The 25,560-nt window shown below is 50.2% G+C and overlaps 1 protein-coding gene across 3 annotated transcripts in view; it reads right to left on the minus strand.

Moving 5' to 3' along the window:
- Positions 1 to 3,443: 3,443 nt before the first annotated feature.
- The window catches only part of BMAL2 (basic helix-loop-helix ARNT like 2), a 28,959-nt gene continuing 6,842 nt past the window's right edge, over positions 3,444 to 25,560 (minus strand). Inside the window, exons 2-17 of one of the 3 annotated variants that reach the window (XM_073567380.1) lie at positions 22,101 to 22,363; positions 20,597 to 20,744; positions 17,570 to 17,629; positions 16,045 to 16,202; positions 14,011 to 14,090; positions 13,661 to 13,753; positions 8,224 to 8,341; positions 7,576 to 7,719; positions 6,443 to 6,683; positions 6,168 to 6,274; positions 5,671 to 5,821; positions 5,403 to 5,461; positions 5,213 to 5,321; positions 5,035 to 5,116; positions 4,081 to 4,189; positions 3,444 to 3,806 (exon numbers count right to left, since the gene is read on the minus strand). In XM_073567380.1, the coding sequence (XP_073423481.1) occupies positions 3,691 to 3,806; positions 4,081 to 4,189; positions 5,035 to 5,116; positions 5,213 to 5,321; positions 5,403 to 5,461; positions 5,671 to 5,821; positions 6,168 to 6,274; positions 6,443 to 6,683; positions 7,576 to 7,719; positions 8,224 to 8,341; positions 13,661 to 13,753; positions 14,011 to 14,090; positions 16,045 to 16,202; positions 17,570 to 17,629; positions 20,597 to 20,733 (1,764 nt within the window). In that variant the 5' untranslated portion in view covers positions 20,734 to 20,744; positions 22,101 to 22,363 and the 3' untranslated portion in view covers positions 3,444 to 3,690. The remainder of the gene's footprint in view (positions 3,807 to 4,080; positions 4,190 to 5,034; positions 5,117 to 5,212; positions 5,322 to 5,402; positions 5,462 to 5,670; positions 5,822 to 6,167; positions 6,275 to 6,442; positions 6,684 to 7,575; positions 7,720 to 8,223; positions 8,342 to 13,660; positions 13,754 to 14,010; positions 14,091 to 16,044; positions 16,203 to 17,569; positions 17,630 to 20,596; positions 20,745 to 22,100; positions 22,364 to 25,560) is intronic. The other 2 variants (XM_073567379.1, XM_073567378.1) reach the window with 2 other exon arrangements.

Genomic DNA, 25,560 nt, shown 5'->3' on the forward strand with positions numbered 1-25,560 from the left:
GATTGGGACCATCTAGTCACCTGGCACCATGAATATGTTTGGAGAATATATGTTTGGGGGCTGTCTATTCCTTTGGGGTCTGCTCCGGGGCAGTTTAGATTTCCCCTTTCTTGCTTTAGGCTTAGTTATCGCTCCGGCTGTGACGAGGCGTCTAGGACCACCGTAGGCACGCTCCACGGCTACTGCTAGTTGTGTGGATAGAATCAGTGGTCTGCAATCCGCTTAGTTACCAACCTCTCTGGTTTTCTGTGGCTTAGCCTGGGCCTGCCATCCTCCTCGGTGACCCAATCATAACACTTGTGTTTACTTCTCTCAGTACGTGCCACAGGTGAGGAAGACAACACTGGAAGCTCAGAAGTAACAGCTGCTCTTATCCTGGCGAGTCTGCGGAAGGGCGAGACTCTAATGTGCACCATCTTGGGGTATTTTGATGGAACTGTTGTACGTGCCAGCTGTTTTGTAGTTCTTTAATTAAAGCATTGCCCACTGTTTTATCCCTACCCTGTGTTGTCTGAGTAGTGATACACCCACGATAAAAGGATAGAGGGCGTTCGGTGGGATGATCCCTGGTTTATGCGGTTTCGGCTGACACAACCACCCCCATGTCTCAACAGAAGGGAAATAGTAATTATAAGATGAGACCCTGTCTGCAGCCACCACTAGGGGGAGCTCCCGGTATACAGAGATGCATGATGAGATCCTGTCTGCAGCCACCACTAGGGGGAGCTCCGGGTACACCGATGCATGATGAGACCCTGTCTGCAGCCACCACTAGGGGGGAGCTCCCGGTACACAGAGATGTATGATGAGACCCTGTCTGCAGCCACCACTAGGGGGGTGCTCCCGGTACACAGAGATGCATGACGAGACCCTGTCTGCAGCCACCACTAGGGGGAGCTCCCCATACACAGAGATGCATGACGAGACCCTGTCTGCAGCCACCACTAGGGGGAGCTCCCCGTACAGAGATAGAAGTTTAAAATAATCTGTACACATTTCTTCTATTTCCATCATACACTTGAAGTTTGTTGGGTGGAAAAGACAGACCGTGATTAATTCCTCAGTATCACATCCCTGAGACAAAAGGTTGTTATCTGGGCGGATGGCGTGTTCTCACACGGATCGGCGCAGACATGATTAAGAAAAATCGCCATCTCGCTCGCTGCAGAAGACACCGTGTCAGGTTTCCATTGTGCTGAGGTCAATTGTTTGTTGACAGACAGAAGTTTTAACTAAGTAAAACACCCCGGGGTGAGAGCAGGGAGGGGCGGAGGACCACACCCGATCTATCCCAGAGGTGAGCCGCGCCGGCCTCAGATACAAAGACTTGATAATAAGATGACCCGTGTGTCGCCCAGTTTCCCCAGACTCCTCATTTGTAGTCAAACATGAGAAATGTTTGGAAAGGGTTAATTTTCAGGAGGTTTTGGTGGCACCCAGATTTTCCCATGCTTCTGGGGGCCCTGGAGCCAGGTCCCCTCTTTTTTTTGGATGTTCTGGGAGAGGCGGAAAGTTTGTATCCACAAGACCCTAAAGGGTCAACAGAGGCAAACAATTCAAAAAACAGGAAATTTTAAAAATTTTTGAAACTTTTTGAAAGTGGTGGTATCAGAAGGAGGAGAGGCCTCGTACCATAGGGGCGGGATCACGTTTTTTTCCCCCCCTCTGATTACTCTACCCACCAGATACATGTTCTTTTATCATCAGAAGCGGCAGCAGTCTCCTCATTCGTCTCTTCAGGGCCAACTTCCTGTGTTTCCTCCTGCGGAAGCTCCTCAGGGGCGTGGCTTTCAGTAGGTTATCTCCTATTGGCTGGGGATCTTCAGGTGGGTGGTCCATCCCACCTTCTATAGCCTCTTCTCTGGGTCTCCCAAGACTGTTGTTCCTGCTCTCATGTGCATAGAATCCAATTATCCCGAATTTATCGGACTGTCCCAAATTTTCAAATACAGTCCCACTAAATTTAGAGGAAAAGGGGCGGGATTTATGAAAAAGCGTGGCCCTGTTTAATAAGGAAATATCGCACAAGTTGCAATTGTCGGTTTATCTTTTACTGGACGTCAACTTTAAACACCCGGCTGTGGTGACCCCCCTCCGTCCCCCCAAAAATGATCATCCGGACTCTGGTGTCACCTGGTATGACAGCCGTGCCGGATGGGAAACTGACCAATCCTAAGCGTCTGCAGCTCTCACAGCTATAGAGTAACTAACAATGCAGAGCGCAGGAAAATCCCGAGCGCCGATCATTATAAGGCTCATAACGAGCTGCACTCTGGACAGAGAGCGCCACCTGCTGGTGGAAGCGAAGGTTTTCAGATTGCAGGCTCACAAAAAAAAAAAAAAAAAAAAGGGAAAATAGCTCCAGAACATGAAAGCAGTAATGAGGGCGGAGGTTTCCCATATACGTGTCTACACCTAGTGTATTGTATACCCAAGTGCGCAGTGATCGCTGTTACATTAAATCCTTTTCCCACTGCTCCATGCAATGTGCTACGTGTTCATACATCTGCAATCGCTCTTCTGACGGCCGCTTTCAGCCCAACCCCACAAATCAATGTGGCTCAGGCGCCCATTACCCCGTATCCAGATATCCTTCCTTCGATACTGTTTTAAGGTTCAATTCACCAGAAATGCCCCGCTACACCCACCCCGCACCGGGAGCGCCCCCCCCCAGGACCAAGCCCCATATCGAGAGCGCCCCCCCCCCAGGACCAAGCCCCATATCGAGAGCGCCCCCCCCCCCCAGGACCAAGCCCCATATCGAGAGCGCCCCCCCCCCCCAGGACCAAGCCCCATATCGAGAGCGACCCCCCCCCCAGGACCAAGCCCCATATCGAGAGCGACCCCCCCCCCAGGACCAAGCCCCATATCGAGAGCGCCCCCCCCAGGACCAAGCCCCAAATCGAGAGCGCCCCCCCCCCAGGACCAAGCCCCATATCGAGAGCGCCCCCCCCCAGGACCAAGCCCCAAATCGAGAGCGCCCCCCCAGGACCAAGCCCCATAACGAGAGCGCCCCCTCCCGGACCAAGCCCCATAACGAGAGCGCCCCCCCCCCAGGACCAAGCCCCATATCGAGAGCGCCCCCCCCCCCCCCAGGACCAAAGCCCCATATCGAGAAGCCCCTCACAGGACCCACCGCATACCAAGAGTGCCCCACAGGACCTGTGCTATTCCAGCACCACCCCAGAGGACCGCCACCTTCTGAGTACAGCCCACAGGACCCATTCCCCATCGAGGGCACTCTACGTGACCAGCACTATACCAGGAGCCCCCCCACAGGACCTGTTGTATTCTGGGAACACCTTATTCACAGTCTCTCACATCCTCTCGCTTGCTTACTTTTCCCACTCCCAACACACCAGGCGTGCAATATTTGCCAAGGCCCCTGAGCCCAAAACCCCACACACCGATCCCTTGGGCTTCTGATCACACACAATCCAACATTTTATACAATTTAGAATTTATTAACAAGTATGAAAACCTCTCACTCTGGTTGCGCTCTCTCGCTCCCGCCCGATCTCCCCCCTCCCGCAATCCTGCGCTACCAAGAGTGGAGTCAGGTAAGAAATGCTTTGATGTGCATGGTAACAAAAAACAAAATATACAAAACCCCCCATCAGTCTGGCCGTGAGCCCGGTCGCTACAGTACAGGCAGTTGTGCGTCTCGTTGCTGGCGGCGGCGCCGTCCCGCTAGATCGTCCAGTGTAAGTCGTGTAAATCTCCGGCTTCTCCCAGACTGCCGTCCGCCTCTAGAAAGTTCATTAGGGCGGCTTCATCGTCCTCAAAATCGAATGGCGATCCATCACCTGGGGGGAACCGAAAAGGTCACCAACCGGCGAGTGCTAGTCCATTAAGAGCTAATTTGCATATTTTACCATAATGCTCTGCTAACAAGTACCGCGCCCCCTCCCCCCCCGGCTAGTCTCCCTAGCCAATGAATTTCCATTTTTGCTTTTTCGTTTTCTCCGTGACGTCAGCGACAGAGGAAACACTCAGCTTTTCCAGGCTCCTAAATGGCCAAATCTAGAAAGTCCAGAACCTCGGGGGTGGGCCTAGGAATGTTATTGGGGGTCGTCTTACTTAGCAGGTTGTCGGGAAGCGGGAATGAAGGCAGGTTGTCGCTGTGAGAAGAGGAGTCTAACTTCTCAATTTCTGAGGGAGACAGATGAACCAGCTCCTCCTTCTGCACCTGCGGAGAACAAAGGACAACCTCCGATGACACAGTGTTATGTATCAGTATATATGTACTGAGCCCACACCTAGAATACACTGATCTCCTGAAATCCTCTGTGCTGCTGGGGACCCCCTTCCCCCAAGCTCTTCTGAAATCCTCTGTGCTGCTGGAGACCTCTTCCCCCAAACGATTCTGAAATCCCCTGTGCTGCAGGAGACCCCCCTTCCCCCAAGCTCTTCTGAAATCCTGTGCTTCTGGAGACACCCTTCCCCCAAGCTCTTCTGAAATCCTGTGCTTCTGGAGACACCCTTCCCCCAAGCTCTTCTGAAATCCTCTGTGCTTCTGGAGACCCCCTTCCCCCAAGCTCTTCTGAAATCCTCTGTGCTTCTGGAGACTCCCTTCCCCCAAGCTCTTCTGTGCTGCTGGAACCCCCTTCCCCTGAGCTCTTCTGAAATCCTCTGTGCTTCTGGAGACTCCCTTCCCCCAAGCTCTTCTGTGCTGCTGGAACCCCCTTCCCCCAAGCTCTTCTGAAATCCTCTGTGCTTCTGGAGACTCCCTTCCCCCAAGCTCTTCTGTGCTGCTGGAACCCCCTTCCCCCAAGCTCTTCTGAAATCACCTGTGCTGCTGGAGACACCCTTCCCCCAAGCTCTTCTGAAATCCTCTGTGCTGCTGGAGACACCCTTCCCCCAAGCTCTTCTGAAATCCTCTGTGCTGCTGGAGACCCCCTTCCCCCAAACTCTTCTGAAATCCTCTGTGCTTCTGGAGACTCCCTTCCCCTGAGCTCTTCTGAAATCCTCTGTGCTGCAGAGGCTGGGGGGCGGGGGTGACAAATTAAAAAAGCAAAAAAAGTGAGTCCGCACCTCACATGGTGGCAGGGCTGAGGGCGACTTCTTCAGGAGTTCGCTGGGGCTTGTGTCACCATTGAACGGTGGGGAATGTAACCTGCGGATGAGAGGAGATGATCAGAGTTCTTCTCCTGACCCTGCAGTTCCTCACTGTAACTATACGGGGAGCGAGAGGTCGTCATGCAAGTCCCACCTCTGCAGTTCCACGATTTGCTTTGCGATCTCCCTGCCGATGTTCGCGGCCCCGAGCAGCGTCCCGCTGGACATCCCTGGCACGTTGAGGAAGGAACGCTTGGAACCATCTGCAGGGAACAAAGAAGACTTCGTAACCCCCGAGCTGCCACGTCTCACGGTCCAGGAGAAAGTACACAGGGGTCTCCTACCTTCTGAAGAATGGGAGCTACCGGGGAGGGATGCCGTCTCCAGCGACGATCCACGACCTCTGTAGCCAAGAAAAATATGTAATAAAAAAAAAAAAAAAAAAAAAAAATTATATTGTGTCGCTGGCCCTTTAAATAAATTAAAGGAGAACTCCAGCCTTATAGTAAAGAGCCCGCAAGGAACGGGACTAAAAACTTCAGAATGTTAACGAGGGTCCTGTATATAAAAGTGATTATTTCGTTTAGCTCCTGGTCTATAAAAAACACTTACGACACGACGTTGTTGATGGACACGATGTATTCAATGTCTTTGGTCCAAGGGTTGATGAAGCTGAACCACTGGCTTTGTAAAATGATGAAGGACCCGTCTTTGGCCTTGAACTTGTAAGGATTGGTCAGGATTTTTTCTTTGCTTTGCAAAACTGGTGATATATAAAAAAAAAAATAAATAAATAGAGAGATCCTCGTGGGCGGGGCCAGTAGATAAACAGCATGGGCGGGGAGAGAAATGCAAGGAAAATCCAAAACATTTATTTAGGTAGGGTCATCATTTCCGGAAAGTGTAGAGTAGATTGACATGGGTGCGATGAGAATGGGACGAGACAGAATGAGCCAGATCCTCGTGGGCGGGGTTAGTAGAATCTGGAGCAGCATGGGAGGGATCAGAAGGTTTAATGCAAATCAGCTCCAGGAAAGAAAAAAAAAAAAAAAAAAATTGAAAGGAATGAAATGTGTTGTAAAAAAAAAAAAAAAAAAAAAGTTACGCACCGGTTTTATGTTGTTCGGTGAGATGACCGTGGTCGTCCGGATGGAAGTGCTCGTAGCAGGAAGTTCCCAGAAGCTCCTGTGGAAGATAACCTAAAATGGCTGTAGCTCTGGAGGGAAGAGAATATTGTATTTCGATGCATAAATAAGCAGCAAAATGCAACATTTACAAAAACTTGATTTAAAAAAAAAAAAAAAAAAAAAAAGATTTTGACCCCCTCCCCATGTCACCCCCCCCCTCAGTAGGCGGAGCTTCAATCCATGAAGTTTCTTCTTACCGTTGATCTACATACACAAATTTACCATCCATGGTATAGCGGGTGATGAACTCTGCGGGTTTCACTCTGATTTCCGCCGTGCTGTGCGGCACGATGTACGGATGTAGCCGACCGATGGCCACGAGGCACCGGAAGTTGTACGACTCTTTGTCCTCCTCGCAGTCCTCTTTAACCCCTACTTCGCTGGAATGGCAGGTCTTCAGGTACCCAGTGCAATGGATGGTGCAGTATCGCCGGTGTTCTGTGAGAACAGAAGGTCCAAATGAGAAAAATACGGCAGCATTAAGCGCCCTCTGGTGGCAGACAGCGGCGGTGTAACGCAGTCAGTGCAGCGCCCTCTGGTGGCAGACAGCGGCGGTGTAACGTAGTCAGTGCAGCGCCCTCTGGTGGCAGACAGCGGCGGTGTAACGTAGTCAGTGCAGCGCCCTCTGGTGGCAGACAGCGGCGGTGTAACGTAGTCAGTGCAGCGCCCTCTGGTGGCAGACAGCGGCGGTGTAGTGTCGTCAGTGCAGCGCCCTCTGGTGGCAGACAGCGGCGGCGTAGTGTCGTCAGTGCAGCGCCCTCTGGTGGCAGACAGCGGCGGCGTAGTGTCGTCAGTGCAGCGCCCTCTGGTGGCAGACAGCGGCGGTGTAGTGTCGTCAGTGCAGCGCCCTCTGGTGGCAGACAGCGGCGGTGTAGTGTCGTCAGTGCAGCGCCCTCTGGTGGCAGACAGCGGCGGTGTAGTGTCGTCAGTGCAGCGCCCTCTGGTGGCAGACAGCGGCGGTGTAGTGTCGTCAGTGCAGCGCCCTCTGGTGGCAGACAGCGGCGGTGTAGTGTCGTCAGTGGCGGTGTAGTGTCGTCAGTGCAGCGCCCTCTGGTGGCAGACAGCGGTGGTGTAGTGTCGTCAGTGCAGCGCCCTCTGGTGGCAGACAGCGGTGGTGTAGTGTCGTCAGTGCAGCGCCCTCTGGTGGCAGACAGCGGTGGTGTAGTAGTCAGTGCAGCGCCCTCTAGTGGCAGACAGCGGTGGTGTAATGCAGTCAGTGCAGCGCCCTCTAGTGGCAGACAGCGGTGGTGTAATGCAGTCAGTGCAGCGCCCTCTGGTGGCAGACAGCGGTGGTGTAGAGCAGTCAGTGCGGTGGACAGGAGACAATCACCTTTCTTCTTTGCTCCGGGTAAGAAGTTGTTTCCCTCCTTGCTTAAGTCTCGGCCGACCTTCATCCGGCAGAAGAACGAGCGCCTGGAGCCCCAGTGCATGCGGGAGCAGCCAGGGGGGACGTGACTGCGCACCTGCAACCCAGCTTTCCAAACAGGAGAAGGAGACGGTCAGATCTGATCGGGACCAGTAAGGAACAGAGTGATAGAGAAATATGGAGGAAGGGTCACAGAATCGGCGTGTGACTGAGGACGGGGGGCTCGTCACTACCCTCACACAGGCCAGAACGCCGGACACGCTCTCTATGCCCTGCAGCTTTCTAGCCCCTCTGTGTTTCCCATCGGCCCCATTTCCAGGATCTCTGCTTGCTGGAGTGGTGGTAACGCCGGTGACGGATCCAGTCTCCCGTCTCCCCATTATGGACTCTGAGCCGACGGCCCTCACCAGCGCGGATATCGCCATTCACTGACTGCAAGCAGAGATTGTGGAATCAGAGGAGACCCGACGTGGAGATAACTTCAATCTTCACACACAGGTACGGAGCAAGTGACAGAGCAGACGCTGGATCCGAGCAGAAGGTTCACAGCTGAAGGTCTGCAACAAGAGGTGGGAAGGAAAACGGCGCAGGAGGAGGACAGCGCTTTCTTACTTTTGGCATCGATGAGCTTCTCCCTCAGGGTGATGTCAGGGGAAGCGAGCTGCTCCTTCACTTTGGCAACATCTTTGGGATGTAGATAGTCAAACAGACTCTTTCCTACAAGATCAGCCTGAAAGAGGAACCAGGAGCAAGATAAGGAGCCTGCCGGTGTGTGACCTCCAGAGCTGCACTCACTATTCTGCTGGTGCAGTCACTGTGTACATACATTACTGATCCAGAGTTACATCCTGTATTATACCCCAGAGCTGCACTCACTATTCTGCTGGTGCAGTCACTGTGTACATACATTACTGATCCAGAGTTACATCCTGTATTATACCCCAGAGCTGCGCTCACTATTCTGCTGGTGCAGTCACTGTGTACATACAATACTGATCCAGAGTTACATCCTGTATTATACCCCAGAGCTGCACTCGCTATTCTGCTGGTGCAGTCACTGTGTACATACATTACATTACTGATCCTGAGTTACATCCTGTATTATACTCCAGAGCTGCACTCACTATTCTGCTGGTGCAGTCACTGTGTACATACATTACTGATCCTGAGTTACATCCTGTATTATACCCCAGAGCTGCACTCACTATTCTGCTGGTGCAGTCACTGTGTACATACATTACTGATCCAGAGTTACATCCTGTATTATACCCCAGAGCTGCGCTCACTATTCTGCTGGTGCAGTCACTGTGTACATACAATACTGATCCAGAGTTACATCCTGTATTATACCCCAGAGCTGCACTCACTATTCTGCTGGTGCAGTCACTGTGTACAAAAATTCCCTCTGCTTGCTGTCTTCTGCAACATATTCAAATGGTACAACTTCCCACCTCTGATTGCTGTCTCATCTGCTGCAATAGACTCTAATGGTAAAAATTCCCTCTGCTTGCTGTCTGCTGTCATCTGCTGCTTTACCATCTAGAAACATAGTTTAATGTGTCTGCTAATTCTTTGTTATAAATCATTTGGTGCATTGTACTTAAAACTCACTGTTGCATTTCCATGACTGGGATCAGTGTAGATCTTATCTGGTGGAGGTGTTAAAATAGATGTTGCCAGGCTGAATGTCTTTGATCATCCCAAAAAAAAAAAAAAAAAAAAAACCCTGGTGTGCTGACCCCAGCTGCCAAATTATCCTCAACCAGTTCCCACAATCCATCTCTTCAGACCCTGCAGTCTGGACTATAAATTTAGAACCATCCATAGGGGTGCACGCATGTGGGGGTGCACGCATCACAGAAGCAAAGCGTCACGAAGATAAGCGTCGGGATACAGCAGTTATTACATGGCAGTTAGTCAGGACAGGAGTCAGGTAACCCTCACTCTGCTGTCCCTTTTAACCATGTGCTTTATTCCTATCCTCCTATGTTCTCTTGCAATCCACTTTCACCGACCAATCCCCCCTCCATCACGACTCATATACATCAGCTCCTCTCTCTTTCCTTCTCCCATGTACAGCTCCCATGCACTTCTCACCTTCTTAAAAAGCCTCAGCCCATCTTGCCCAAACACTGCACATAAAATCTTCATACAATTCCAAAAACTACTTGCTCTTTATCTTCCTGCTCCTACTGATTTCAGGGGACATCTCCCCCCAACCCCGGTCCACCATCCCCCAACCTCAACCCCTACCCTACCTCACATCGAAACCATAATAATCTTATTAATATTACTTGCACTCCTTCATCTCCTTCTTTCAATTGTGCCCTTTGGAATCCACGGTCTGTATGCAACAAGCTTCCTTTCCTACACAATTACTTTCTGAAAAACTCTCTGAATTTGTTGGCCCTCACCGAAACCTGGATTCAGGATTCTGACACTGTCTCTCCTGCTGCCATTTCCCATGGTGGCTTACAATTCTCCCATTCCCCGAGACCGACAAATAGACCTGGTGGTGGAGTCGGCATACTCCTGTCCCCACAATGCACTTTCCAGGTCATCCCCTCAGTTCCATCACTCTCATTCCCTTCTTTTGAAGTCCACACCATCAGGCTCTTTCGTCCCCTCTCCCTCAGAGTAGCGGTCATATACCGGCCCCCAGGCTCACCCACCCACTTCCTGGACCATTTCTCTGCCTGGCTGCCGCACTTCATGTCCTCAGAACTACCAACCCTTATCCTGGGAGACTTCAACATCCCCATTAACAGCCCCACTTCCACATCTGCATCCCAGCTTCTATCACTAACCACTTCTCTAGGCCTCTCTCAGCTCTAAACCTCTGAAACACACAAAGACGGTAACACCCTGGACCTGGTTTTCGCCCGGCTCTGCTCAATCTCCTACCTAGATAACTCACCGCTTCCCCTCTCTGACCACAACATTCTCTCCTTTACACTCACAAATCCTCGCTCACCCCAGCACCCTCCTACCTACCATTCAGTCAGAAATCTACAAGCCATTAACCCTCATACACTTTCAGACTCCCTACACTCATCATTGTCCCCAATCTCTTCTTTGTCCTGTCCTGATCTGGCTGTACATCACTTCAATGACACTCTTAGAAGCACCCTTGACCAAGTAGCTCCCCTCACCCTCAGAACCTCCAAACACAGAGTGAAACAGCCCTGGCTCACATCGCAAACCCGATTTCTCCAGCGATGCTCTAGGTGTGCTGAACGCTTATGGAGGAAAACACACACACCAGAAGACTTCATCCACTTCAAATTTATGTTAAGGACATATAACTCTGCCCTTCACCTCGCCAAACAGACCTACTTCACCACCCTGATCTCCTCACTATCCAACAACCCCAAGAAACTTTTTGACACCTTTCACTCCCTCCTCAGGCCAAAAGCACAAGCCCCTATCACAGACATTTGTGCTGATGACCTGGCCTCCCACTTTATAGAGAAAATAGACAATATCCGTCAGGAAATCCGCTCCCAATCACCAAGTTCAGTGACTCCCATCCCTCCCTGCATTTCCCCTGGCTCACTCTCCACATTTGCTCCCATCACTGAAGAAGAAGTCTCCAGACTCCTCTCTTCTTCTCGTCCAACTACATGCACTACCGACCCCATTCCCTCACATCTCCTCCAGTCTCTCTCCCCAGTCGTCACAACTCACCTAACTACAATCTTTAATCTCTCCCTCTCCTCTGGCATTTTCCCCTCCTCCTTCAAACACTCTATCATTACTCCATTACTAAAGAAACCCACCCTTGACCCATCCTGCACAAACAACTACAGACCAGTCTCCAATCTCCCCTTCATCTCTAAACTCTTGGAGCGCCTGATATACTCACGCCTTACCCGTTACCTCTCCACTCACTCCCTCCTAGACCCTTCACAGTCCGGTTTCCGCCCCCTACATTCGACAGAAACTGCACTCATCAAAGTGACCAATGACCTTCTGACAGCAAAACGTAATGGTGACCACTCTCTGCTCATTCTTCTCGACCTTTCTGCAGCTTTCGACACTGTTGACCATCCTCTCCTACTCTCTAGGCTCCAGTCACTAGGCATTAAGGACACTGCTCTTTCCTGGTTCTCCTCCTATCTTTCCGACCGCTCCTTCAGTGTTCTGTTTTCTGGCTCCACTTCATCTCCTCTTCCTCTCACTGTTGGGGTACCTCAGGGCTCAGTCCTTGGCCCCCTTCTCTTCTCTCTCTATACAACCCCAATTGGACAGACCATCAGCAGATTTGGCTTTCAGTACCATCTTTATGCTGATGATACACAACTGTACACATCATCCCCCGACCTTACCCCCGCTGTACTACAGAACGCCAGTGACTGTCTGTCTGCAGTCTCCAACATCATGTCTGCTCTCTATCTGAAACTCAACCTCTCCAAAACTGAACTTCTTCTGCTCCCACCATCTACTAACCTCCCTAAATCTGACATTTCCCTCTCTGTGGGTGGCACCATAATAACACCCCGACAGCAGGTGCGCTGTCAGGGTGTTATGTTCGACTCCGATCTCTCCTTCACCTCCCATATACAATCTCTTGCCCGCTCATGCCGCTTACACCTAAAGAACATCTCTAGAATCCGCCCTTTTCTCACCATGGAAACAACAAAAACTCTCACTGTCGCCCTGATCCACTCCCGCCTAGACTACTGTAATGCTCTATTAATTGGCCTCCCTCTCACTCGACTCTCCCCTCTCCAGTCTATCCTTAATGCAGCAGCCAGGGTTGTCCATCTGGCTAATCGTTTCTCAGACGCGTCCGCTCTTCGCCAGTCGTTACACTGGCTGCCAATTCATTACAGGGTACAATTCAAAGTACTTGTTCTCACCCACAAAGCTCTCCACAGTGCGGCACCCCCTTACATCTCCTCCCTCATTTCTGTCTATCGGCCTAACCGACCGCTGCGCTCTGCAAATGACTTTCAACTAACCTCTGCCCTAATCCGTACCTCCCACTCCCGACTCCAAGACTTCTCCCGTGCTGCGCCAATCCTCTGGAATGCTCTACCCCAAAATATTAGGACCATCCACAATTTGCATAGTTTTAGGCGCTCGCTCAAAACACATTTGTTCAGAGCGGCCTATCACATTCAGTAATCAAAGTCATGTTTGTGTGTGTGTAGCCCATTCACTATCTCCATCTAACCCCCACCCCCTGAAGATGGCTGGACCGTCATTGTAAATACATCATTGTAAATACAAACCTGTGCTTTGTATCCCCCCCACCTCATTGTAGATTGTAAGCTCCACGAGCAGGGTCGTCTTATTTCACTTTAATTATTGTATTGTTAACGTTGTTACTTATGACTGTTGTGTTTGAAACTGTTCAACTGTAAAGCGCTGCGGAATATGTTGGCGCTATATAAATAAAGATTATTATTATTATTATTACTGATCCTGAGTTACATCCTGTATTATACTCCAGAGCTGCACTCACTATTCTGCTGGTGCAGTCACTGTGTACATACATTACATTACTGATCCTGAGTTACATCCTGTATTATACTCCAGAGCTGCACTCACTATTCTGCTGGTGCAGTCACTGTGTACATACATTACATTACTGATCCTGAGTTACATCCTGTATTATACTCCAGAGATGCACTCACTATTCTGCTGGAGCAGTCACTGCGTACATACATTACATAACTGCTCCTGAGTTACATCCTGTATTATACCCCAGAGCTGCACTCACTATTCTGCTGGTGCAGTCACTGTGTACATACATTACTGATCCTGAGTTACATCCTGTATTATACTCCAGAGCTGCACTCACTATTCTGCTGGTGCAGTCACTGTGTACATACATTACTGATCCTGAGTTACATCCTGTATTATACCCCAGAGCTGCACTCACTGTTGGTGGGTTTTGATCTCACTGCCCTCCACCTCTCCCCCCCACCTTGAATCTATGTTCCCTGCACAGAACAATGCCCAGACAATGGCCTACAGGGTTTCCCACACAAGCCTGCAGGGGGGAGCCTGCGGCCCTTGTCTTTTTGGGTCGCGTTCAGACCTGGTTGCACTTCAGGGTCTTGGAGACAGATTCAGACACAAACAGGATCTTCCCTCTGTCGCAGTCGACCACAAACAGGAAACCGTCGGCCACCTGGAAATAAGGGAAGGCAGTATATATCAGGCCGATCTCATTACCACACCTGGAGGTGGAGAGAGGGTTTCAAAAGTTATCAACCCCTATAAAGCAGATTGCCCTACAACCATATAGGAGTTCCTCTGATGTCTGAGACCCCACAATGATGCCCCCACTGCGCGAGCCAGTCCAACAGCCCACGAGGAGCCTGTATCGGCACAGGCCCATCCACTACTGACCCCAAAATTCTCGATTCTAGAAAATTAGCAACAAACCTTCAGAATTAACCTCTTCAGTTCCTCCTGCCGCAAAAACGACGGTTTGTAGCTTTCGACAGCAAACGAGCTGTTGGAACCTGAAACCACAGATCGCAGATGACAAATTGGGGGCGCTGTTGCATTTAAGTCCATGGTAAGTATTCACCAACATTGGTGGTAACACCTGGTACTACAGTCATGGCCAAAACTTGAGAATGACACAAATATTAATTTTTACAAAGTCTACTGCTTCATTTTTTCTAATGGCAATTTGCATATACTCCAGAATGTTATAAAGAGTGATCAGCTTAACAGCAATTACTTGCAAAGTCAATATTTGCCTAGAAAATGAACTTTATCCCCCAAAACACATTTCAACATCATTGCAGCCCTGCCTTAAAAGGACCAGCTAACATCGTTTCAGTGATTGCTCCATTAACACAGGTGTGGGTGTTGATGAGGACAGGGCTGGAGATCAATCTGTCAAGATTAAGTAAGAATGACACCACTGGACACTTTAAAAGGAGGCTGGTGCTTGGCATCATTGTTTCTCTTCTGTTAACCATGGTTATCTCTAAAGAAACACTTGCAGTCATCATTGCACTGCACAAAAATGGCCTGACCGGGAAGAGGATCGCAGCTAGAAAGATTGCACCTCAGTCAACAATCTATCGCATCATCAAGAACTTCAAGGAGAGAGGTTCCCTTGTTGCCAAAAAGGCTCCAGGGCGCCCAAGAAAGACCAGCAAGCGCCAGGACCGTCTCTTAAAAGTGTTTCAGCTGCGGGATCGGGCTACCAGCAGTGCAGAGCTTGCTCAGGAATGGCAGCAGGCAGGTGTGAGTGCATCTGCACGCACTGTGAGGAGGAGACTCTTGGAGCAAGGCCTGGTCTCAAGGAGGGCAGCAAAGAAGCCACTTCTCTCCAGGAAAAACATCATGAACAGAATGATATTCTGCAAGAGGTACAGGGAGTGGACTGCTGAGGACTGGGGTAAAGTCATTTTCTCTGATGAATCCCCTTTTCGATTGTTTGGGACATCTGGAAAATGGCTTATTCGGAGAAGACCAGGTGAGCGCTACCACCAGTCTTGTCTCATGCCAACTGTCAAGCATCCTGAAACCATTCATGTGTGGGGTGGCTTCTCAGCCAAGGGAATGGGCTCTCTCTCAGTCTTGCCTAAAAACACAGCCATGAATAAAGAATGGTACCAGAATGTCCTCCAAGAGCAACTTCTCCCAACCGTCCAAGAGCAGTTTGGCGATCAACAATGCCTTTTTCAACATGATGGAGCACCTTGCCATAAAGCAAAGGTGATAACTAAATGGCTCAGGGAACAAAACATAGAGATTTTGGGACCATGGCCTGGAAACTCCCCAGATCTTAATCCCATTGAGAACTTGTGGTCAATCATCAAGAGACGGGTGGACAAACAAAAACCTTCAAATTCAGACAAAATAAAAGCATTGATTTTGCAAGAATGGACTGCTATCAGTCAGGATTTGATCCAGAAGTTGATTGAGAGCATGCCAGGGAGAATTGCTGAGGTCCTGAAGAAGAAGGGTCAACACTGCAAATATTGACTTGCTGCATTAACTCATTCTAACTGTCAATATAACCTTTTGTTACTCATAATATGATTGCAATTATATTTCTGTATGTGATAAAAACATCTGACAAACACACATAAAAACCAGAGGCCAGCAGATCATGTGACAATATAATATTTGTGTCATTCTCAAAACTTTTGGCCATGACTGTACAAGTAGTGTACATATGGTGTCTGTGGAAAAAGTATTCACTCCACTCGGACTTTTCTTACGTTCATCACAACTCGTTAATTAAAATGATGGATTAATCATCAGGAAAAAAAAAAAAAAAAGATTACATCTCTGTAACTAAGCAGCAAAAAAAAAAAAAAAAAACTAGTTTCCTTCCCCTTTAAAATAATTATAAGGGGGTGAATACTTTGGATACTGCCCTGCGGGACCCTCAATATTTAAGTCGCAGGGATATCAGACTGACGGGTACATGCTTTCTGTAGACTCACACACCCTTCAGTGTCTTCAGGTGCTGCACCGCCATCTTCAGCACCGTCAGTTTGTCCAGCTTGCGGGGCAGAGGTTCGCACTGAGGAATCATGGCGGAAAGTTCCTCGATCAACGTGTTCATTTTATCCCGCCGTCTCTTTTCCGTCTCGCTGTGAGCCTGTCTGAAAGGGACAAAATGAAAGAACATGTGGATGAGGAAAGGGAGAAGACGACGAGAGCGGCGGAAGGAGGATAAGAAGACGACGACGATGACGAGAGCGGCGGAAGGATGATAAGAAGACGACGACGAGAGCGGCGGAAGGAGGATAAGAAGACGACGACGACGAGAGCGGCGGAAGGAGGATAAGAAGACGACGACGACGAGAGCGGCGGAAGGAGGATAAGAAGACGACGACGACGAGAGCGGCGGAAGGAGGATAAGAAGACGACGACGACGAGAGCGGCGGAAGGAGGATAAGAAGACGACGACGACGACGAGAGCGGCGGAAGGAGGATAAGACGACGACAGGAGCGGCGGAAGGAGGATAAGAAGAAGACGACGACGAGAGCGGCGGAAGGAGGATAAGAAGACGACGACGACGAGAGCGGCGGAAGGAGGATAAGAAGACGACGACGACAGGAGCGGCGGAAGGAGGATAAGAAGACGACGACGACAGGAGCGGCGGAAGGAGGATAAGAAGACGACGACAGGAGCGGCGGAAGGAGGATAAGAAGACGACGACAGGAGCGGCGGAAGGAGGATAAGAAGACGACGACAGGAGCGGCGGAAGGAGGATAAGAAGACGACGACAGGAGCGGCGGAAGGAGGATAAGAAGACGACGACAGGAGCGGCGGAAGGAGGATAAGAAGACGACGACAGGAGCGGCGGAAGGAGGATAAGAAGACGACGACAGGAGCGGCGGAAGGAGGATAAGAAGACGACGACAGGAGCGGCGGAAGGAGGATAAGAAGACGACGACAGGAGCGGCGGAAGGAGGATAAGAAGACGACGACAGGAGCGGCGGAAGGAGGATAAGAAGACGACGACAGGAGCGGCGGAAGGAGGATAAGAAGACGACGACAGGAGCGGCGGAAGGAGGATAAGAAGACGACGACAGGAGCGGCGGAAGGAGGATAAGAAGACGACGACAGGAGCGGCGGAAGGAGGATAAGAAGACGACGACAGGAGCGGCGGAAGGAGGATAAGAAGAAGACGACAGGAGCGGCGGAAGGAGGATAAGAAGAAGACGACGACGAGAGCGGCGGAAGGAGGATAAGAAGAAGACGACGACGAGAGCAAAAAGTATGAAAGGGAGGAAAAAAGAAGAAAAAGAACTAAGAAAAAGGTAAGAGAAAAAAACTAAGGGAATACAGGTGAAGAATAAGTTAAGATGGTTGGAAAAGAAAAAAAAAAAAAAAAGATAAAAAAAGATGGTAACAAATGAGAGCATGAAGCAGAGACAGGACACCTAAAGAAAAGCAGGCAAGATGGCGTAATGAGAACCCAACAGGCGGAGTGAGCAGCCATATACTGTGGCGGTTTCTTACTTGCTTTGGACGTCGCTGCCGTCAGCTCCTTCATTGGTTCTGAGGGAAGCAAGAGATTCACTGCACGAAATAACACACAAGGGGTTAATGACATCAATGCCGCCTCACTCCAGTGACAGCAGTGCCCAGGGGACACATAGCTCTGCACAGGAGCTGTGTACACAAAACTGTTGAGGATTTTTAATGAAGACCAATGATAAATTGTAGTCATTTTTTGTACTTTTCAATTGGAGGAGTAAAAAATGTAAGAAAAAAAAAATGTGCAAATGAGTACGGTTTTATGGAATACAAGCAGCTTTCCTTCTGCCGGCACACCGGGGACATCTGGTTTTAATGCTTCCTAGTTTGGGTAAGTTTCATTCTTCTGGAATGACTTTGGCTCCAAGAGTGAATATTTTATATTGTAGACGATCGTGTATCGGGGAATGTGCTCTTAAAGTGTCCTCCGCCTACAGGGAAAACCAAGGCTGCGAAACGTAGAGCAGAACCAACGCAGCTCGAAACGCGACAACTGCTGCTCTGAGCATGAAACGCATACAGATTGGTTGTCGCAGGGTAAATTCTTTGAAAACTTGCTAAAAGGACAGAGGGGGAGGCTCCTGCTGCAGACAGATGTCTCATAACTAGACATAAAACCCCTCGGAGGTGTGCAAGGCCGCCATCAGGGCATTACTGCCCTGACTGGCGAATGGGGCCCGGTGAGCTGAAGGGGGCCTGGAGTGGTCCCAGTCTTCTCTGCTCAAGGGCCCCAGCAGCAGAATTATGCTTGTGCCAGGGGCGGACATACTGCCGATGCAACTGCGCCAGGACCTGAAAGTGGAAGGGGTCCCCTGCAGGTAGAGGTGTACTGCCCATAGCAGCAAAGCATGCAGCCGCTATGAGGCAACAGTCAAGATTAAGGGCGGGAGTGAGAGGGGCCCAGTGTCATGCAGCATCGGCCCCCTCTCACTCCCTCCTGTAATGATGCAAATACCCAGAGCCGGGTAGAGAGCGGCGTGCAGAAGTTCAAAAAAGGGGCATGTCATTCAGGGAGAGACGCTAGCCAATGAACGCTTTCCCCATCAGACTGATTAGAGCGCTCACCGGCTGTCTGTCCTACTGCATGGCGCATCCCAATGGTGAGTGCTCACCTTTAGTCAGGGGCCCGGTTCGCACAGCACACAGGGAACCGCAGTGGAGGAAGAGTAGGACTAACAGGGGGGTCTTCTGCTCCCTCCACTGTTCTATTCCCAGCAGACTGCAGCATCTCAGAGAAGAGGTCGGGGGGAGGAGGCTCACTGCATGGGAAGGCACGGCAGCACCAGGGGGCCGATATCAGTGCTCTGCTGTGTCCCCATCCCAAACAGTGGGGTCTGCCGCCCTCTCCAGCTGATCTCTGCACTATGTGGCCGGCCGCCTCCATAGCTCAACTGAGCACCTAAGGGGGGTGGGTGTGTGTGTGTGTGTGTGTGTTATATATACACACACATGTACGGTATTTATTTTACTCATTTATATAGCGCCATTAATTCCACAGCGCTTTACAGACATTATGTACATATGGTATATGTAGAGCAGATACCAGACATATAATGTAATATAATATATACATGGTCGGTCTCTGACGGTTCCAGCAATAATCATAACCACGAGGAGGCGCTCTGCACACTTGTCATGTGCCAACTACAGTGTCAGCCACATCTGCAGTTCTAGTCACTGACAGCCGACACTAGTTGTTACCTGTAGTAGTTGTTATTCGCAATGAAAAAATATAAATATATATTTTTTAAAGTTGTGGTGAGGCCCAAAGAGAGCTTTTTATATGGGGTCCTATGATTGCTATGTATGCCCCCCGCTTGTAGGGCAGTAATAATGAGGGTGATCTGGCTTGTTGCTCGTAGGCAGAGGCTCCAGGGGTCCCATAACCAGACTGCCTTCATCATAAGCAGCGTACCGGGCAGGGAGGGAGCCCAGACACATTTATTGCACAGGGGTCACAAGCTGTCAGTGTCAGGCCCTGGCCGCTGCACTAACTGAGCCTGCGTTTGAGGCAGGATGGAGACACATGGGGTAGGATCATGGGACAGATGGTGCAGGATCTCTTGTACATAACAGCACTTATGGCGATATTATTGTGTTTTTTATTAATGATGATCAGTATTGTAGTATTCGGTCACTATGTGATGGTAATATGTGGTCTGGCCATGGTGTGTTGGTATTTGTTCCTTGAATGTGCTATTTGATCACTATATGATGGTAATATGTGATTCGTCATGGTGTGGCAGTATTTGTTCCTTGTTTGTGCTATTATTTGGTCACTGTGGTGGTAATATGTGGTCTGCACATGGTGTGGTGGCATTTGTCCCTTGTTTACGCTATTATTCAGTCACTGTTGTGGTAATATGTGATCTGGACACTGTGGCGGTATTTGTTCCTTGTATGTGGCACTATTCGGTCACTATGTGGTGGTAATATGGTGTCTGATCATGGTGTGGTGGTATTTGTTCCTTGTATGTGCTATTATTTGGTCAGTATGTGGTGGTAATATGTGGTCTGGATACGGTGTGGCGTTATTTGTTCCTTGTATGTGATAGTATTGGTCATTTTAAAAATTGAAAAATAAATAAAAATATACCTAAATTGTATTGGATATTTTAACAAATGTTTAATAGGTTAGAGGAGAGTAGGGACGGGCCAAAAGAGTCTACCTTGTCGTGGTGTCAGATAAAAAAAACAAACAAAAAAAAACTTGTGGCCAAAACAAAAGCTGCTGGCTGTGTGTGATATCTGGTGATGGGAACTGTTAATGTGTGTTTTTGCAAGAGAGAGTAATAGAACTGTGGAAGGTTCAAGGGGTGGAGCCTGGGCGGAGTCTCAAGGTGGCCCCGAAAACTTTGCCAGTATGTGGCCCTGAAATTCCTAGTGGCAGCCCTGGAGGTGTGGCCTGTAAGCATGGGAGGAGTTATACAGGAATATAAAATCTAACAAAAAATAAAATAAAATCTAAAAATAACGCAACAAGTTCAATTTAGTGTCGTAGGGATTTACCTGTTGTCAGATTCACTTAGTTTCCTTTTTTGGGGATATTCCACCATGAGGGAAGGGAAGGAACTGGAGGAAATGGTTGTGGAGCCCGGTTTAGGACCCAGGATGCTGGAGACAGCCAGGCACTGACTCGGTTCCATTATCAGGGTATCTGGGGAAGGAGACGAAAATGTTTGTGAACCCACACATCCCATAAGATCCCACTGCAGAAAAAAAAAAAAAAAAAACCCTAAAAGTTATGACCAATAGTCTCGAATTGTGTCGCTATCCATGTCCTGATTAAAGGGGTCATCTCACAAAATTCCCAATTTTAATAGAATCTGGCAGGGTGATCTGCTCCTTGCCATTACTTTGGTTTCTCTAATCCCTGGCGATCACGTCTCTGGCCATACACTCCTCCCACAGCGGCCTCCAGTGGGAAAGTCAGTATTACATGCCAGTTATTGAAATTATTCTAGCACAAGGGGAAATATGCCCCAATTCCATATTATAGGCAAATCCCCTCTTCGTCTGTTAGTGTAGGTCTTGGTATGAGCGTTTTGGACGCTGGCGGTAACTATTTCCTGTTTTTGGCCCCTGCTGTGCGACGCTCAGGGGACGGGGCCACAGAGTGACTGACAGCCTTGGCCATGGCACAAGGCAATAATCCCAATAGGTCTTCCCCGTCCTCCCAGTGTCCAGGTGTAGCAGAGCTCACAAGCAGCGCTTTCCAGTATTTTATGACAAGAGGCGGTACAGCTTTGTGGGAAGATTAAGCCATTCTTAGAAATGCTGTGTGACCTGACACGGCTGGCACCGCCGCAGATACACAATATACACTAATGCTTGTAGATAAGAGGCTCCGAGCAATTTGCCCAATGCTGCCAATTGCATAAAGCTCACATCTCGTAGTGTGCCGCTGTACAGATAACATTCAATGCGATCAGTTCCGCTCCAAAGGAACAGGACTCAAAATTCCCAGGGGAAAACTCCACTATGCCGGGAGGGAGATCTTTGCAAGGAGCTATCCATCGTGGGCTTCCCCCTCCCCCTGCGCGGTAACCCCATCACAGTCACCCCATACCCCGCAACCCCATCGCGGTCACTCCATAACCCACAACCCCATCGCGGTCACCCCATACCCCGCAACCCCATCGCGGTCACCCCATACCCCACAACCCCATCGCGGTCACCCCATACCCCACAACCCCATCGCGGTCACCCCATACCCCGCAACCCCATCGCGGTCACCCCATACCCCGCAACCCCATCGCGGTCACCCCATACCGCAGATATAAACAAGTGCCTAAAAGGAAAAGGCCCAACTCTTCTTGTGGTAAAGGGTCACGTGGATGTTACTGGGTACAAAATGAAAGCCAGTTAACATGGCAGGTGCCAGTAGGGGATGCATCTTGCTGCGGCAGAAAGATTCTCCTTATTTCTCTATTTGCAATGCAGTTTCAGACAAGTCCCATCCCTGAGCACCTAAAACTAGTGAAGACTATCCTGAATTATAGGAAAACCTCACCGATGCCTTGACTTTATGGCACTCTAAGCCGTATGCGCCCATATGTTCAGGTTGAGGTGGAATTCCCCTTTAAAGACCCACGACAAGAGCTGGGTACAAACAGATCTGGGACCCAGTGTGTTCCTTTTTGCATGGCGAGGTTAATAACACTCCTCATTTCACAATCCATTAATCTCCTGGTAATTATACAGCCGGGAATTCTGGAAAAACCACAATGCCAACGCGACATTGATCGAGATGACGCAGATTCAGGAAGCCCGAGGCTAGAAAGGGAGAAAAGAAAAAAAAAAAAAGCAATAAAAATCCCATGTCGGGCCGGGGTGAGCGGAGTAAAAATAAAGTTCTTGAAATACAAAGTCCTCTCTGCCGATACAGATTAGGCAAAACCCGGTAACCCAAATACATATAAATACCCAGACAGACGGCTGCGGCCATATAAAGAAACTAGAGCAGGGATTAGAGGACGGATCAGAGGAAAATTTACAGCCGGAGCTCCAGAAAAATCAGAAATCAACAGCGTCCTGGAACAATAGGAAGGAGAAAAGCAAGCGTAACGGAAAACAGCACCGCTGCCCCCAAAAAGACAATCCGGTACAGTCACATAAAACGGCAGTCAGCGTATCCATATAGGATTGGGGTGCTCCTACCCGCCGTTCTGTACGGGCACAGTGTGAGCCCCGCGCGCTGCTACCCGCCGTTCTGTACGGGCACAGTGTGAGCCCCGCGCGCTCCTACCCGCCGTTCTGTACGGGCACAGTGTGAGCCCCGCGCGCTCCTACCCGCCGTTCTGTACGGGCACAGTATGAGCCCCGCGTGCTCCTACCCGCCGTTCTGTACGGGCACAGTATGAGCCCCGCGTGCTCCTACCCGCCGTTCTGTACGGGCACAGTATGAGCCCCGCGTGCTCCTACCCGCCGTTCTGTACGGGCACAGTGTGAGCTCCGCGTGCTCCTACCCGCCGTTCTGTACGGGCACAGTGTGAGCTCCGCATGCTCCTACCCGCCGTTCTGTACGGGCACAGTGTGAGCTCCGCATGCTCCTACCCGCCGTTCTGTACGGGCACAGTGTGAGCCCCGTGTGCTCCTACCCGCTGTTCTGTACGGGCACAGTATGAGCCCCGTGTGCTCCTACCCGCTGTTCTGTACGGGCACAGTATGAGCCCCGTGTGCTCCTACCCGCTGTTCTGTACGGGCACAGTATGAGCCCCGTGTGCTCCTACCCGCTGTTCTGTACGGGAACAGTGTGAGCTCCGTGTGCTCCTACCCGCCGTTCTTTACGGGCACAGTGCGCACTTCGTGTGCTCCTACCCGCCGTTCTGTACGGGCACAGTGCGCACTTCGTGTGCTCCTACCCGCCGTTCTGTACGGGCACAGTATGAGCCCCGTGTGCTCCTACCCGCCGTTCTGTACGGGCACAGTATGAGCCCCGTGTGCTCCTACCCGCCGTTCTGTACGGGCACAGTATGAGCCCCGTGTGCTCCTACCCGCCGTTCTGTACGGGCACAGTATGAGCCCCGTGCGCTCCTACCCGCCGTTCTGTACGGGCACAGTGTGAATTCCGTGCGCTCCTACCCGCCGTCCTGTACGGGCACAGTGAGCTCCGTGTGCTCCTGCCCGCCGTCCTGTACGGGCACAGTGTGAGCTCCGTGCGCTCCTACCCACCGTCCTGTACGGGCACAGTGTGAGCTCCGTGCGCTCCTACCCACCGTCCTGTACAGGAACGATATATTCCACCTACATGTATCTATGGGAGGCGCTGTTGCAGTACAGTATGTAAAAGTCTAGAGAAGTTTTATGGTGAAGAGCGGTACTGCAAGTATCACAAATAGCAAACTGTAAAAAGAATGACTAAAACTAACATTAACCCAAATAATCGGGGCCCCTCAATCTGGAGCCAGTGGGAACATGTAAATATATGGGAGCAATTTTCGTACGCGATGACACGTGCCCTCTAAGACACTTCTACACAGATGGCATCTGTTCCGACAGCCGAGTGATGAGAGGTTCTGGGTGACGCTTACATTCAGCCACGACAACGGGGATAATCATTCAGCAATTAATATGAGGTTAGTATTTGGCCTCGTCATCGCTCATAAAGGCCACGCGGTGATTATCAGCTATAAATATATTCCACGCGTCTCCGAGTTTAATCACTCAATCCAAAGCTGGAAAATAAAACATTACCCCGGATCTGACTCACAGAAATGGTAATGGAGCGGTGTGAAAAGGTTCCCAGAAAAGACCTCAGGAGGCTGCAGACAGGATCTCATGATGTATCTCTGTATACAGGGAGCTCCCCCTAGTGGTGACTGCAGACAGGATCTTATGATGTATCTCTGTATACAGGGAGCTCCCCCTAGTGGTGACTGCAGACAGGATCTTATCGTGTATCTCTGTATACAGGGAGCTCCCCCTAGTGGTGACTGCAGACAGGATCTTATCGTGTATCTCTGTATACAGGGAGCTCCCCCTAGTGGTGACTGCAGACAGGATCTTATCGTGTATCTCTGTATACAGGGAGCTCCCCCTAGTGGTGACTGCAGACAGGATCTTATCGTGTATCTCTGTATACAGGGAGCTCCCCCTAGTGGTGACTGCAGACAGGATCTTATCGTGTATCTCTGTATACAGGGAGCTCCCCCTAGTGGTGACTGCAGACAGGATCTTATCGTGTATCTCTGTATACAGGGAGCTCCCCCTAGTGGTGACTGCAGACAGGATCTTATCGTGTATCTCTGTATACAGGGAGCTCCCCCTAGTGGTGACTGCAGACAGGATCTTATCGTGTATCTCTGTATACAGGGAGCTCCCCCTAGTGGTGACTGCAGACAGGATCTTATCGTGTATCTCTGTATACAGGGAGCTCCCCCTAGTGGTGACTGCAGACAGGATCTTATCGTGTATCTCTGTATACAGGGAGCTCCCCCTAGTGGTGACTGCAGACAGGATCTTATCGTGTATCTCTGTATACAGGGAGCTCCCCCTAGTGGTGACTGCAGACAGGATCTTATCGTGTATCTCTGTATACAGGGAGCTCCCCCTAGTGGTGACTGCAGACAGGATCTTATCGTGTATCTCTGTATACAGGGAGCTCCCCCTAGTGGTGACTGCAGACAGGATCTTATCGTGTATCTCTGTATACAGGGAGTTCCCCCTAGTGGTGACTGCAGACAGGATCTTATGCATCTCTGTATACAGGGAGTTCCACCTAGTGGTGGCTCCAGACAGGATCTTATCATGTATCTCTGTATACCGGGAGCTCCCCCTAGTGGTGACTGCAGACAGGATCTCATCGTGTATCTCTGTATACAGGGAGCTCCCCCTAGTGGTGACTGCAGACAGGATCTCATCGTGTATCTCTGTATACAGGGAGCTCCCCCTAGTGGTGACTGCAGACAGGATCTTATCGTGTATCTCTGTATACAGGGAGTTCCCCCTAGTGGTGACTGCAGACAGGATCT

Source organism: Dendrobates tinctorius, unplaced genomic scaffold (genome assembly GCF_039654945.1).
Source record: "Dendrobates tinctorius isolate UK_male_01 unplaced genomic scaffold, ASM3965494v1 ptg000020l, whole genome shotgun sequence".
Classification (NCBI taxonomy): Eukaryota; Metazoa; Chordata; class Amphibia; order Anura; family Dendrobatidae; genus Dendrobates; species Dendrobates tinctorius.